The sequence below is a fragment of the Gavialis gangeticus genome, unplaced genomic scaffold, assembly GCF_001723915.1.
Source record: "Gavialis gangeticus isolate Ggan-Ray unplaced genomic scaffold, GavGan_comp1, whole genome shotgun sequence".
In the NCBI taxonomy this organism is placed as follows: Eukaryota; Metazoa; Chordata; order Crocodylia; family Gavialidae; genus Gavialis; species Gavialis gangeticus.
The window spans coordinates 236,554,387-236,568,413 of NW_017729032.1; the positions used below are offsets into that span (position 1 = coordinate 236,554,387).

Genomic DNA, 14,027 nt, shown 5'->3' on the forward strand with positions numbered 1-14,027 from the left:
CAGCTCTGGTTGCACCTCTTGAAAGTGACAGCAGATACTGCCTGTTGATTTGCCCAACCTGATCTGGCAGAGGGCATGGAATGAAGCCCTGTCTCCTTGCAGGCCTGGCCTGGCTCTCCCAATATCCCAGCCAGGATAGCTGGGGTGGGGGAGCAGGGGCTAGGAGGCAAGAGGGCTCTGTTCCACCCCACCTCTCCCCCTCTAGCTCTAGCCAGGGAAAGCCCAGCCAGCAGCTCTGTGCTGATCCCTTCCCCTCCCTCCCCTGCTGACAGCCCCAGATGTTGGGGGATGGGGAGAGGGCAGTTCAGAGGCTGCTAGAGCATGACTGCCTGCTGGTCAGGGCTCATGCAAGCAGGCTTGATCCCACCCCCGCAACCCAACAGATAAATAAATGTCTGTTGGATCACGGGGGGTTGGGGTAGGGAGGGAAGGGGGCATGTATAAAGCATCATGAGTTAAAGTGCAGCCCCTAAACATCTGTATGTACCGTAAGTGTGACAATGAAGACTGAATTCCCCTCTTCTACTCCTGGGGCTGGGAGAGAAGGACAGCCCATAACAGCCATTTCAGCTCCTTATACACCCATTTCAGTATCTGCACACTTCAGTTCCAGTAACCAAATCAGCTTCCCCAGTTGAGATGCACCTAAATTTTGGAGGGATGATTTTTGGGAAAGGCCACAAATGTTTTACAAACAAATAAGGTAACACAGCAAAAGTGAGTGCTGGGGATGGGATTGTCTACCAGTACAAACATATTGGCATCAGCAGTAGGGTTGGGGTTTTGTTTTATCCTTGATGGTTCAGGAACTGTTAGATGCAAGGGTTTTTTTGATGATATCTTTTATTGGACCAACTATATTGTTGAGAGAAATGCTAGGTAGCCTTTTGGACAAAACAGCCTTTCATATCAAACCATTTCCAAATATTGTTTTTTCATCCAGAAATGCTAGACACTTATTTAAAAAATAAATAGAAGCAAATATTCTGATCTAACCACATGGCTCCAAGAGCTGGCTCTTATTATTAATTTATTGTAAATAGTAGTGGTCATCTTAAGAAGGGCACTTGTGCTCAAAAGTTTGCCAGCATGTCTCGTAGCTAAACAGTTGGTCCAGAGAAAGATAGTGTCAAATAAACCTTGATTCTCTGTTGGACATCAACATTTCTCCCTTTTGCCGTTTTCCCAACCTGTTTCCCTATTCTCATATCTTACACTGCTTCTGAGGATGTTCTTTCCCACAGCAACCTCTTCTTGCACCCCTACTTCTTCCTCAAGGACTCTGAGGGATGCATTGGACTACTTCTCCTGTCATGTCTGGGCCTTTCCTCCAACCCTATTCTCATTCACTTTTAACAGTGTAGTCAGATGGACTGAAAAATATGTCAGGAATGAGCCACTTTCATACCCTAAGGGACACCACTGCAAAGGCCCAATGCTGAGCTGTGTACAGCATGGATGGTATGTAAGTGTCAGTCCAAACAAGCCTCAAGGAAATGGTTAGAACATAACCAACGCCCATGATACTGGCTTCTGACTTTATTTTCATCTCAGCTTAAATAAATGTGTGATTATAGTGCTTTTCTTCTTACAGCAAAAAGAGATCATGACTTAGTGTTGCTGCTTTCTTTTCTTTTCTTGTTTACTAAATTTGTATCTACTAATAAATAAATAAAGGTTTACACCCTATGGCATAAAAATATATTTGCATAATGCTCTTTTTGCCCTTTGATATTATTCATCTACTCTCTGAGGAATCTCTCTTAATTTTACACGGTGTTCATTCTTATATTTTAGCTCCCCCACAGTTTGTGGTGAGGCCACGAGATCAGATTGTAGCCCAGGGTCGAACAGTGACTTTTCCTTGTGAAACTAAGGGAAATCCCCAGCCTGCTGTTTTTTGGCAAAAGGAAGGCAGCCAGGTAAGTCTACAAATTTCACCTGAAACTTGATCACATTTTTAGTTGATATTGTTCAGTTTTTAAATGTTCTCTTTTACTTTAATTTATTTCCCAAGTTCTATGCACCTTACTCAGACAACCCATTTGTCCCCAAGATACCCTAATGTAACAACAAAGACAGTAGTGGTGGTGTTGAACATTTACGTTGAGAAGTGTAAGCCAACTGGGTTGTGGCTCCACTGAAATAAGTGCTCTGTAGTCATACAGAAAATGGCAGTACCTGCCTGAAAGTCTGTTCTTTCTGAAATACAGGATAACAGGTGGATGTGATAAATATGGAACACGTCATGAGAGCTAGGGCAGCAAAAATAATAGGATGTGCATGTTGCCTAGCAAATCGGAAGTGGTAATTACAATCCACTGACTGATTTGCCCCGGTACATACCAATGGTGCATGCAAATGCACCTTTTGAACACACAACTTGTTTGCTCTGGCAAAAGTGCCACAAACAATTTCTGCAGTTATTTTTTTAAATCTTTTCCTCTGGATGTGTTATTTTAAAGACAGAGTTTCTGATTCGACCATGATTATTGCTGTGGGTGTGTATTGGCTTCATTAGTTTTACACCCAAACATGATGCCATTATGCATAAGCCTTTGTTTAAATTTCCATCGTAAATGTTCTGCCAATACTAGATGATTTCAGCAGTCAGGTGCTGTCACCATCTGGATGGATTTCCTTTTGGTGTGTAAATGTTTGAATGTGATAAACCATGGGCTAGAGCCTCTGTTGTACTTGAGCTCTGCTCAGCACAGGAAGAGGTATTATCAGTAAGGCAGTTAATTAGTTGATTACTGCCAATTCTCTTGCAGCGTAGAATTGTAACACTAAATTTCTATGATGCTTATTTTTGGTCATTTTCCAGCTCTTTTGTGACACCTGATCCAAACAAATAGGTGAGGCCTCAATTAAGAATCTGGGCACATATAGTAATGTAATTTTTCTCCTGGAGTCAGCTGAGGTATATTTTCATATGTTATTCTTCTGCCAGGTGGTTAATGGCAGCAGGGGCCAGGTTCAATATGTCTAGGCCAATAACAGTAAAACTGGCTTGAGATCCTTGTCAGAATTCTGGGAAAAATAATAAAAAACCATCCTCCCCTGGTTGTCCTCAACAGGCACAACCTTCCCTCCTCTCTAAGTCCAGAACAAGGAGATCTCTTTTAAGAGAAACAGGGATATTGAACCTGAGGAAGCTTAATGATACTATAACATTCAAATGAAGGTGAAGATACTCTCTAAAGCTTTAACAGTCCATACAAATTATTTCCCTCTGTAAATGCCCAAAAGACAAGAGTTTTCTGGCCACATCACTGCAACCAGCACAAATCTCACTCAGTAAAGGTCAGGGAATAGTAACAGCCCAAGTACCTTAGGCAAGTACACGCTGCCTGTCTGGCTTTAGCTCTGTTGAAGCTGCATGCTTAATGTCACCTCGAGCTGCTAAGCATTCAACTCCGCTTTCTGAGTCAGCTCAGTTTAGGTGCCTGGTAAGAGAGAGCCTCACTGAAATTGTCCCAACTCTGTTTCTGTCCTGGTTGTTTCTGTTGAGCTGTCTGTTCTTCACTGATTTATTATGAGAACTTGAGTTAAAAATTGAATTCCTCTGCAAAACTGACGTGAGCTACGCCCTGTAAAGGTCAGCTTCTCACAGAGGTTAATAAATATGTTACAAAATAGACTGGCATCGTCTGAGAGGAAATGTGCCCCAAAACACCATTACTGCTGTATTATTTAATCCTGCAGGCCAGTCCACGTTAATGGATCTGCCTAGGTTCCTACCACAGGGTGCCACTTCAAAGTTAGCATGTGTAGGCACTTGGGTCCAATTGCAGGATCAAAACCAGTCTCAATACCCTGAGCTTAACAGGGGTTTAAACCTAAAATGATCAGTTGTTATTATTGTAACCATTAAGTTGTTTAACTTTAGTTTCCATTCAAATTTGTTTCAGCCTATTATACAGAGTGATAAGAATTTCAGTTCTAACCTCCAAATGCATATTCCACTTACTTGAAAAGTGCAGCATTGTGCCTTACTAAGGAGAAACATTGTTCCAGTAGGAAAATATAATAGCATTTTGAAATTAAAGTAGGAAGTACTGATGTGCTACAAAAACATTTAAAAAACCCTCCTTGTAGAGGGTTTTAATAACATGGTAATGTTTATGTAAAGTGGGCTTATAGTGTCACACTTGAATCTAATAAAGTGGACATCCATCACGTTGTAATAAAGAGAAGAGCTTCTAATTAAAGTAGGACATCATTTGCAGGATTAAAGTCATTTAGCGTAATTGAAAAGTGCTAATACTCTATTTTATCCTTTTCCACTGGTATCACTTCAAGGGTAAAAACATTTTAAGGTGAAAATGTGTCTTGTGTCTTTAATTGAATGTTATTACCTTCTGATTGTACCATGCTGAAGCTGTTTAATTACAAACCTGGAAAATTAATTACAATATTGAGAACCAGTTCCCAGAGGGCTTGAACATTCTTTTTTGGCAAATAAATGCAACATAAAAATTGATACCTACATTGTTTATAATCAAACCTTGAAAGATAGCTCAATGTGATTCATTATACCCACATGTTATTCTTAATTGAGCAGCAATGAAGCAACACAGGTTAACTGGGTTAATGTTACTATCCTAATGTAAAACTTTCAAAGCTTTGTAATAGACATTACCCCATTAAATGTCAGTTTCAACTTTAAGTATTTATCATAAAAATCGAAGTGGACTTTACATTCATATATTCCTCTGGCTTTACATTCTGGCATGGGAGTATAGACTTGAGGTGCCCTTTTTCCATCTTTGTCAAGAAGCCATCTTCTTCCTTGGGGTGCCACTATCAGTATGCTTTGTGGTGCTATGTATGACTAATCAAGTTAACCACTTAAAAATTAAAGGTCATTCTTCATTCTCGACCTGTTCTGTTTTTGAATACTCTCTTTCAGAACAAAAACTGGGAAGGGAGGAAGGAATGGGAGAAGGGGGATGGTTTATTACTTGTTTGCCTTTCCAAACACTCCTCTCCACTTCCCTCCCTCCTTTGCCTGTCTTTTATAGTCAGATCTCTCTCTCTCTCTCTCTCTCTCTCTCTCTCTCTCTCTCTCTGTTTAATACATTGCTCTGTGTATGTCCTTTCACAGCATCTGATGAAGTGAGCTTTGACTCATGAAAGCTCATGTTGATTGATTTAGTCTGCAAGGTGCAAATCTACCTTACCTTCTGCCTGAAAGCAGACTATCATGGCTAACTATCTCTTTCTATGTACAGAGAGTTGGAAGGAAGGGAGTTATTCTCTGGGGTTATTCTTGTGTCGGCTTGTGTATCAGCAGCTAGTACTTTGTATTTGGTAACCTTTCTTCTCTAAGCTTGACAGCAGTACTCCAGTGAGATGTACCAGCTCAAGGCAGGCAAAGTCTTTAAACTCTCCAGGCCAAATTTATACCTGGTGTTACTCTATTACACTTGAAAGATGTAATTTCAATGAAGTCAATAGAGTTATACTAGAGATGAGTGTGGCCCAGCATGCCACCATTATGCCTGAATAAGCAAACTGTCTGATAATTGAATCCACTTAAAGTTAAAAGACCTTTAAAATCATGTGTGCAGCAGTCAATTTATAACAATTTATCATCCACTGGTCTGATCCTGAGGCGTGAGATGATGAAGTTGCAGAATTGACTGGGGCCCAACATCCCTCAGGATTAGATATCCCATGCTTAAAGAAGGTGAGAGGAGGAGAGTCACATAAGAGGAGAATGAATGATTAGCAATGAAAGGATTATAAGGATTAGGGACCTTAACCTGCAGTGACTTCTGCCTTGTGTCACCAAGTTCACATCTGCAAGTAGAGGAATGAGTAAAGCTCTGCAATGTCGAGATTTTCTGTTTTTGTGCCATTAGGTGAGTTTTTTCACTTGCTTTTCAGTCATGCTGCCTCTCCTTGTACAAGGCATGTACAGCTACCAAAGACTCAGGACAATGCAGAATCTTAGGTGGTATTCTCACTAATTTCTCACTAATCACTGGTTGGAAGATTTCTGAGAAAAAGGGTCAGGGGTGGGGTTTGTTGAAAAATACCAGTTAGTTTAAATAGCTTTTTGTGGGAACATGCTGACTTGGAGGACATTTTTTTCTTTGGAAGGGCTTCTCAAGGATAAGATGGAGTTTTAAGGAGAGAGGGAGACTACAGACTGGCCAGTGGGTAGAGCACTTATCTGGGTTGTGGCAAATTCAAGTTAAAGTCTCTGGCCTGAACCAGGCAGATTAAGGACTTCAACCTGCATTTCCCACTCCCCATATCCTAACTACTGGGCAACTGGATACCCTGTGATTTCTCTGTGGGTCTTTTGGAGGGAAGAGGAAACAAACATTGTTGTCAGGTTTCAGGTTCATTCCAGTGCAGGAAGGAAAAGTTGCACAGGCTATGAAAACTGCCTTCTGCCTAAATTTTCTCCTGTTGAAGTCAAGGTATAATTAATTACCATTGGGAGCAAGACTTAGATCAACACTGAATGCCTTTGAATGTCCTATCCATGAGTTTAAGTTTTCTGCTTCGCATCAACGGGCAAACTTCAATATGTCAACAGAACTTTTCCAAATTTCTAGTCATGGAACGAAAAACAAAACAATGTTATAATTAGTTATAATCAGTAGTTTATATTACAGTTGTTCAAGTGTTTGGGGGATGTTATTAGTGTTAATTATTCTAATAGTTTTATAATGGTCTAGTTTAGTTGATACTATAGTTAAACTGATTTGCCATATTTTTATAGATTTAACTAGCTGAGGCATATTTCTTTCTCATCATTCCTTTTAAAGCTTCTCTCTCCTGTTTCTCATCTCCATCACCCATGACAGCTCTACTAACCTCAATTTCCCGTATAAACATTTTTTATTCCTCCTAGTCCTCCTTTCCTCACATCAAGGTTCTTGCCAGATGTTGTCACTTTTCTCTTTAAAATTTTCCCTCAGTTACTAAAACCCTAGTTCATGGCTTGATCATAGTTTACTTCAACTACTGCTCCATTCTCATTTCCATAATTATTATCTCTCTTTGCTCTGATCCATTCAAAAGGCAGAAGCTAAATTAATCACTTTTCTCTATATTAAATATGCTACCTGATCCTTCTTGAAACTATTGGCTCTCAGTCAACTTCCACATCAGATTTATACTCTTTGTCCTCACCTTCAAGGCTCTGTTCATCTCTGCCCCTTTCCTGCAGCTCAGTTTTAATTTCCTTCTACCCCCTCCTTTAACCTCTCATACTCTGCCACCTTCTCTTTCTTTATGGTCTATTTGTATCCTCCTCCCAGTTGTGCTTCTTTTGTTCCTGCTTTCCCCTTTGCCTGGAAAAGTATTCATTGCCAAGCACTCTCTCTATGGCCCTTCAAATATCTCTTCATAATTCACTTCTTTCAGGTATTTTTCTAATCTGTACTCCAGTGTTATCTCCTGGTCTGGTGCCCACTGTTAATTTTATTAAAATTAAATCCAGAACTAAGAAGGACTATATGAAATAAATTCAGACCATCTAAGTATAATCAATGACACCTTTCCCTCTTGCCTGTACCCCTACCTGAAACTCTGTTATCTTGTGTTATTTAATAGTGTGTTTTGTCTGACTTAAACAGCAAAGTCTGCAAAGCAGGAAATATTGGGGGGGGGGGCAGTTATGCTTATGAAATCCTGATGTGGTATAGTTATAGTATATATAGTATGTTATAGTATGGTATAGTAACGCTGTTTATATTTTTATTTTTATATAATGCTTGTAAAGGAAATCATTGTGTATTTGACTGATGGCAAAACAAAACAGTGCTCTTATTTTGCACTGATGTGGTATAATATGTCTCTACAGAATCTACTCTTTCCAAACCAGCCTCTCCAACCCAACAGTAGGTATTCAGTGTCACCAACAGGGGACCTCACTATTACCAACATTCAACGGTCTGATGCAGGCTACTACATCTGTCAGGCACTGACGGTTGCAGGAAGCATTTTAGCAAAAGCTCAACTGGAAGTCACTGATGGTGAGATACGAAAATTTCTATTCAATTTGTTTTTTACTGTCCATTGCTTTTGACCAATAGCACAGAAAAAAATTAAAAATCTTGCAAATACAGAGAAAAGAGATCAGGTTAATCATATCAGCAACTATAGATTACATGCCATGCACAAAGAATCTTAATGCTCTCCACTGGGTGCATCTACATGTACAATTAAGTTGAAGCAATTATCTATGGTACTTCTCATGCCAGAGTTTATTGCTTCCCAGGAGCTGCAGTTACATGTATACCTGGAAGCGAAGCAGGCTCAGGTGGAAAGGAGCTTGCGGGGGTCAGACTGCCAACCCAGGGAGGCTCTGACTCAGCTCAGTGTGCAGCAGAGGGGCTGGTTGGGGCACAAGAGTGCTCCAGTGCAGGGCTAGCTAGCCGGCAGCCCCTGCACTGAAGTACCCTCATGCCCCAGCCAGCCCTGTCAGCATCTGCACATGTGTTGCTGCAGAGTGAAAGACTCTGAAACAGGATAGTACTTGTATTTACAAATACTGTCCCACTGTGAAGTTAATTAGTTGACTTGTGCCTGATATGCATGTATAGATGTGAGATGTTTACTGCAGAGCTAATTAGTTAGCTCTGCAGTAAATGCCTCAGGTAGATGCACCCACTTTGTCACAAAGACATGGGATGCAGGGTTGAAAACCCCTTAAACTAAAAGTACAAATGGAAGAACATACCAACTTAGAATACAAAAGCCTGAAAAGGGACATGTTTTATTATACTGAAGAAGAAATTGAAGCTGCTGTAGTCTAATGCAGAATTAAGTTATTTAGCAATGAGTGCTTATGTAGTAAAAGGGCTGAACTGGGATTCATTGGAAATATGCTCTTGCTTGACCACAGACTTTTTATGTTACCTTAGGCTAGTGACTTAGGGACATATGCTTAGCTCAGCAGCATTGGCATAGCTATACTAAACACAACAGACCAATGCTGATTTCCATAAACTAACATAATAGCCTTTAGTTTCTGTGTAAATAAAGGTATTTCCTACTTCACAGGAGTGTTTTAAAAATAAATTAATTGAAGTAGAAAAGTATGCAAATATTACAGAAATGGAATTCATGTAAATCATACTTACCTAGGTGGTAGGGTTGACCAAAAAACAGCACATTTCAACTTATCACTTGGATTTCAAAATTTAATTTTAGAAAACTACATAAAATACATTCCTGCCTGTCTGCCAGCACATACAAACTACCCTTCCATTTTCTCCCATGAATCATGCTGGCTCCTTTGTGATTTCTGGTCATGGATCTAGGGCAGTATATACTAAAAAAAACCCAGAAATTCCACTTTGCCTGGCAGATTATGGTATTCACTGGCCTCCTTATTCCTTATCTTAACTGATTCATTAAATATCTCCTGACAGACTTTGATGAATCTTTACCATTAAAAATGTTGTTATATGCACAGATCTACTATTACAGCTCCCTTAGAGACCTGCCTGCACCATGAAAGTTTGAAAAGATGTCTAATTCTGAATAATCTGGCTTTTCACACGACCATATTCATCACAGGTGACAGGTAGAGAGATTCAGGCACAAGCTATAGAGGTTTAAGCATGAATTTGATGTCATTTCTTTGTTTTCCAAAAGCTGTCTATATTTTTATGACAGGGGGAGATAATTTCTTCCCTATCTTTGCATCTTTACAAGCACCCAGTGCATTTCTGCGAAGTAGTTTCTAGCAGATTAAAGGCTAACCTTCCCTCTGTGACCTCTTTAAGTCTTCCTTTTCTCTCACTCCCTATGACAAAATGATGCATTTTCATACAATACAAATTTACATGTAGATTAAAAGGTCATTTAAAATTAATGGAAAGGCAGTATTTTTTAATATCTGTCCATGGCACTGCCTGATTCAGTGCCATGCCTGAGATTGGAATAAATAGAACATACAAACATTGGCTGAGAGGACATTGAGCTGTTAATGGTTGCACCTGCTGATGCTGCAGAGATTTACTGCAGTAGGGGCCGAAAAGAGCAAGCCAGGTTCAAGGATATCAGTGATGAGAAATTCTTCCTTTCGACAGACAAGGTCTCTGGTCCATCTTCATCTTCATTTTTTTCTCTGTGTGCATGTGTGTGTATGCATGCATGAGTGCATGTGTATGGATGTAAGAGAGAGAATGGAAATCATAATTGACCCCTTCTGAATTTTTCATCAGTTCCTGCAACTAGTCAACAGAACTGCTCATTAAGGTGTTCATGCCAAAATGCAGACTCAACTCAAATTAGTCATATTCTCAGGTACTCTGTACTCTGAAAACCTACAGAAAACATTAACTATTGGCTGGATGACTAAAGGGTTGAAAAAACAGCCTTTTTCAGTATTTCCCAGAACCTGACTGGCAGTACAATGATTGCAAAATAATCCAAGATTATTCTCTAGTAAAAGGGTAGGGAGAGGTTATTAAGAAAATGCAAAAAGAGCACTCTGTAACCCAAGTTGTGTGTGTGTGTGTGTGTGTGTGTGTGTGTGTGTGTGTGTGTGTGTATATAGATTCCACTACATAGTAGATAATTTCTGATATTGCTTATACTTGGGGAATTAGCCATAAATGTCTAAATAGGCTTTGTCAGCTGATGCTGTGTAGAAGTTATGAAAGTCAATTATTTTAACGGTAGAGAAATCTAATTTCACGGTTTAAAAATATATTAAAATATAAACAGTGCACATGTTAGCCACATATTTAAGCCTTAGCTTTCCAGTTTTTGGCTGGTGATTTCAGTTTTACTTCATAGCCCAGAATTTTTCTGTTTGGTTAATGATTTAATAATAGTGGCGAGCCATCATTTTCATTTCGAACACATTTTTGTTTGATCCAGAGTAATTTAGAACCAATTGAAATTCCAATACAGAATGAAAACATATGTCATGTGCAGAAAAACAAGTGCTTAATTATGCCATATATAGAAGTGTTTCAGTTGTTACATTTTTGCACTTATAAGTCTTCACTGGAAATATTTTTAACTCAAGTGTTCATATGAGAAGAGATTACTAGCTGTGATGAAATGTGCTGAGTTGAGTGATAATTTTGCTGATTATGGACTGTGCTAAGAGCCTTCAGTATATTTGAAATTCAAATCTTGTACTTTCTTGAAAGACCAGCACATGAATCCACTGTCTAACTCACATCTGGAAAAGTAAAATCATTTTTAAAAATGAAGACAGTCTGTGCAACATTTTCAAAAGCAAAAGTAAATATGCAATGCACAGGCTTATAATGGCAGGTCATGCAAATTAACTAAATACTTCAGCCTAACTGTGTGTGTGTGTGTGTGTGTGTGTGTGTGTGTGTGTGTCTGTCTGTCTGTCTGTCTGTCTGTCTGTCTGTCTATGTCTCTGTCTCTGTGAGAGAGAGAGAGAGGAGAGAGAGACTGAAAAAGAGGGAGAGAATAATTCACAATTAGTAATTTATTCCATAAATTTATCCTCTTTCTCTCTGCTCAGAATATTCAGGAGTAGATCTCAATTTTTTTAACCTATTCATTATTCATATTTATTAATTGAAGTTCCCAACAACTGCATACATTTTTAACCCTGTGAATTTACCGCCTAATAGTTCTCTGTAACTATGCACAACCACTACTTGGATTTTGCAAACGTGTGTGTGTGTGTAGTAGTAAACATATATCTATATATTATATCTAATTCAGTTATTTTGATTTTTTTTTTGCCTTGTCCCTCTAACATACATACACACACAAGGCATTTCTACATGTGCTTTGGGAGTGTAGCTAGGGGCCCTGGGTGCTTTAAATAGAGTGCCACAGCATCTCGTCTATCAGTGTCCTCGCACTTGAAAATGGCGGCAAGGGCGGTTTATTCAAAGCTCATCCTATGACCTTTAGATAAAGTACCTCCACCGACATTTTGAAGTGTGGGGATGCTGGTACACAAGGCATGGTGGCTAGCTGGGGCATGGTAATTACCATACCCCAGCAGACTCAGTTAACTGAGTCTGATCTGATGCACTGTAATTACAGCACATTGGAGCAGCCTCCAGGCTCATGTACAGGCACCCATAGTAGTCAGAGGGATAAGCTAAAGAATTGAAAAGAATCAAATTAGATACCAAATTTTCAGTGAACCCATAAAAAACTTATCTTACATTGTTTCTAGGCATTTTTAATAAAAGCAAGGAGACGGGTTATAAGGAGAATTTGAAGTCATTCACAAAACCAGATAGGTTGCAGAGAAGGTGGACTCTTACCTGGTAGCTAAGAGTCCTCCTCTGCCTCATTTGAAGTATGGTATTCCACTTTTCAGGAGATACCATCCAGGGCAGCAGTTCCCAACATGGTGCTTGTGGGCACCATGGTGCCCCCTAAGGTTTATTCAGGTGCCCGCGTGAGTTTTCACAATCAGTAAAAATCATTATTCCAACAAAAAATGCTGTCACTGCCAATTTAACTCAGAACAACATTTCAGATTTTTTTTTCGACATGCTGTATGCAGTGGCCACCAAAATGAGACTGAATCAATCTAACTGACACAGTGACGGAGTGGCACTTACTACTCCCTCCCCAAACGAAACTAGGCACGTGTGCATATCCAGGATTCTAAATTCTAAACTTTAATATTCATATTGGTGCCTGCTGCTTTTTCTATTAAATTCAAATGTGCCCTTGGGCACATAAATGTTGGGACCCCCTGATCTAGGGTGTTCTGTAGTATATCATGCCCAGTTCCTTCTTTTGAAGCTGTTCTGGAATACTTAAATATCCATTTATAGCCCATTTATCTGCCTGTGGGGATATTGACCCTTCCATTCCTTGTCCATGGAATATTTAAAAATTGAATGCTGGAAGTATTAAAAAAGAATTGAAAATTCTCTTGATTGTGATGGAACAGGCTCTCTCCTAGTGGGCATGTCTATATGTGCACCCGTGTCTACATGTGCACCCATGTCTACAGTGCATTACTGTGCAGTCCCAGTCATTACTGTGCAGTCCCAGTGGTGTAAAGGTCATTTCTGACCCTACTGCAGAGTAGCAACAAGCTACTGCTCAGTAGCTCATTGTTACTGTGTAGTGGCATTGGCATCAGGGTTTGTGGCTGCTGATATGTCACCGTAGTGGTGAGCTACATAATCATAGCTTATCTCTATGGCAACCTAGCATCTTAAGTAGACACACCCAGTAAGTAGGAGAACTTCATTCAAATCCCTGCTTCAGTCCAAAAGAAGGTATTTGGACTTGAGTATCCCAAAGCGTAGATTTTCTAGACATTACAGGGGGAATACTGAATTGTCTTTTCCCTCCTTTTTTTTTGTCTGAGTGGTGGCTTCTTCCTCTTGTGAATTTGTGTAAGAAACTGAAATTATTTCCTTCAGAAATGCTTCACTTTGGCATTTCTGAATTGTTTTCCTTTTAACCCAAATGCTTTACTGTATTCAACCCAAACTTTCAAGTAGCATCTGTCAAGCATAAACTACATTTTTTGGTCAGGAAGCTGCTATTTGTCAAAAAAATTAAATTCACCTTACTCAAACCACTGGTCAGAAATCAAGTTGTATTGCTAAGCCGTGGTCAGATAAGATGTATGGTCTGATTTCTCTAGCCAGAATCCATGGATGTATGTATATGCTTTCAAATACAAATTTTAAATTCAATGAACATTGAATGCAAGCACATATGGCTTTGAAATTCACCTTCCATGAACGTTCATACCAGTAAAATTTGCTCGCACAAATGTTAATAAAAAATTAATCAGAAGTTGTACACTGGGAAAAAATAAAGCTACAATAACTATTCATTGACTTATTGTAGTATTGATCCATCTTTAAAATAGGATGAGTGTTAATACATATGCAAACTTCTTTCAAAAATGCTACTCAGGATTTAGTTTCTTGTTCAGTACAAGACCTATGTAACTGACAAAAACAGGAAAATTTAAAGATATTTTGCAGAAGATTTACAGGTCATAGTTGTGAAGACAATACAGTTGTTCACAGTTCACTGGAAACCCTAAGTGTTCATTTAACCTTTAG

General features: G+C 39.3%; 1 protein-coding gene across 5 annotated transcripts in view; it reads left to right on the forward strand.

The window, feature by feature from the left end:
• Positions 1–14,027, forward strand: part of ROBO2 (roundabout guidance receptor 2) — a 787,363-nt gene that overhangs the window by 619,919 nt on the left and 153,417 nt on the right. For all 5 annotated transcript variants that reach the window (XM_019525121.1, XM_019525122.1, XM_019525124.1 and 2 more), the window contains exons 8-9: positions 1,798–1,922; positions 7,829–8,000. In XM_019525121.1, coding sequence (XP_019380666.1) covers positions 1,798–1,922; positions 7,829–8,000 — 297 coding nt within the window. The remainder of the gene's footprint in view (positions 1–1,797; positions 1,923–7,828; positions 8,001–14,027) is intronic.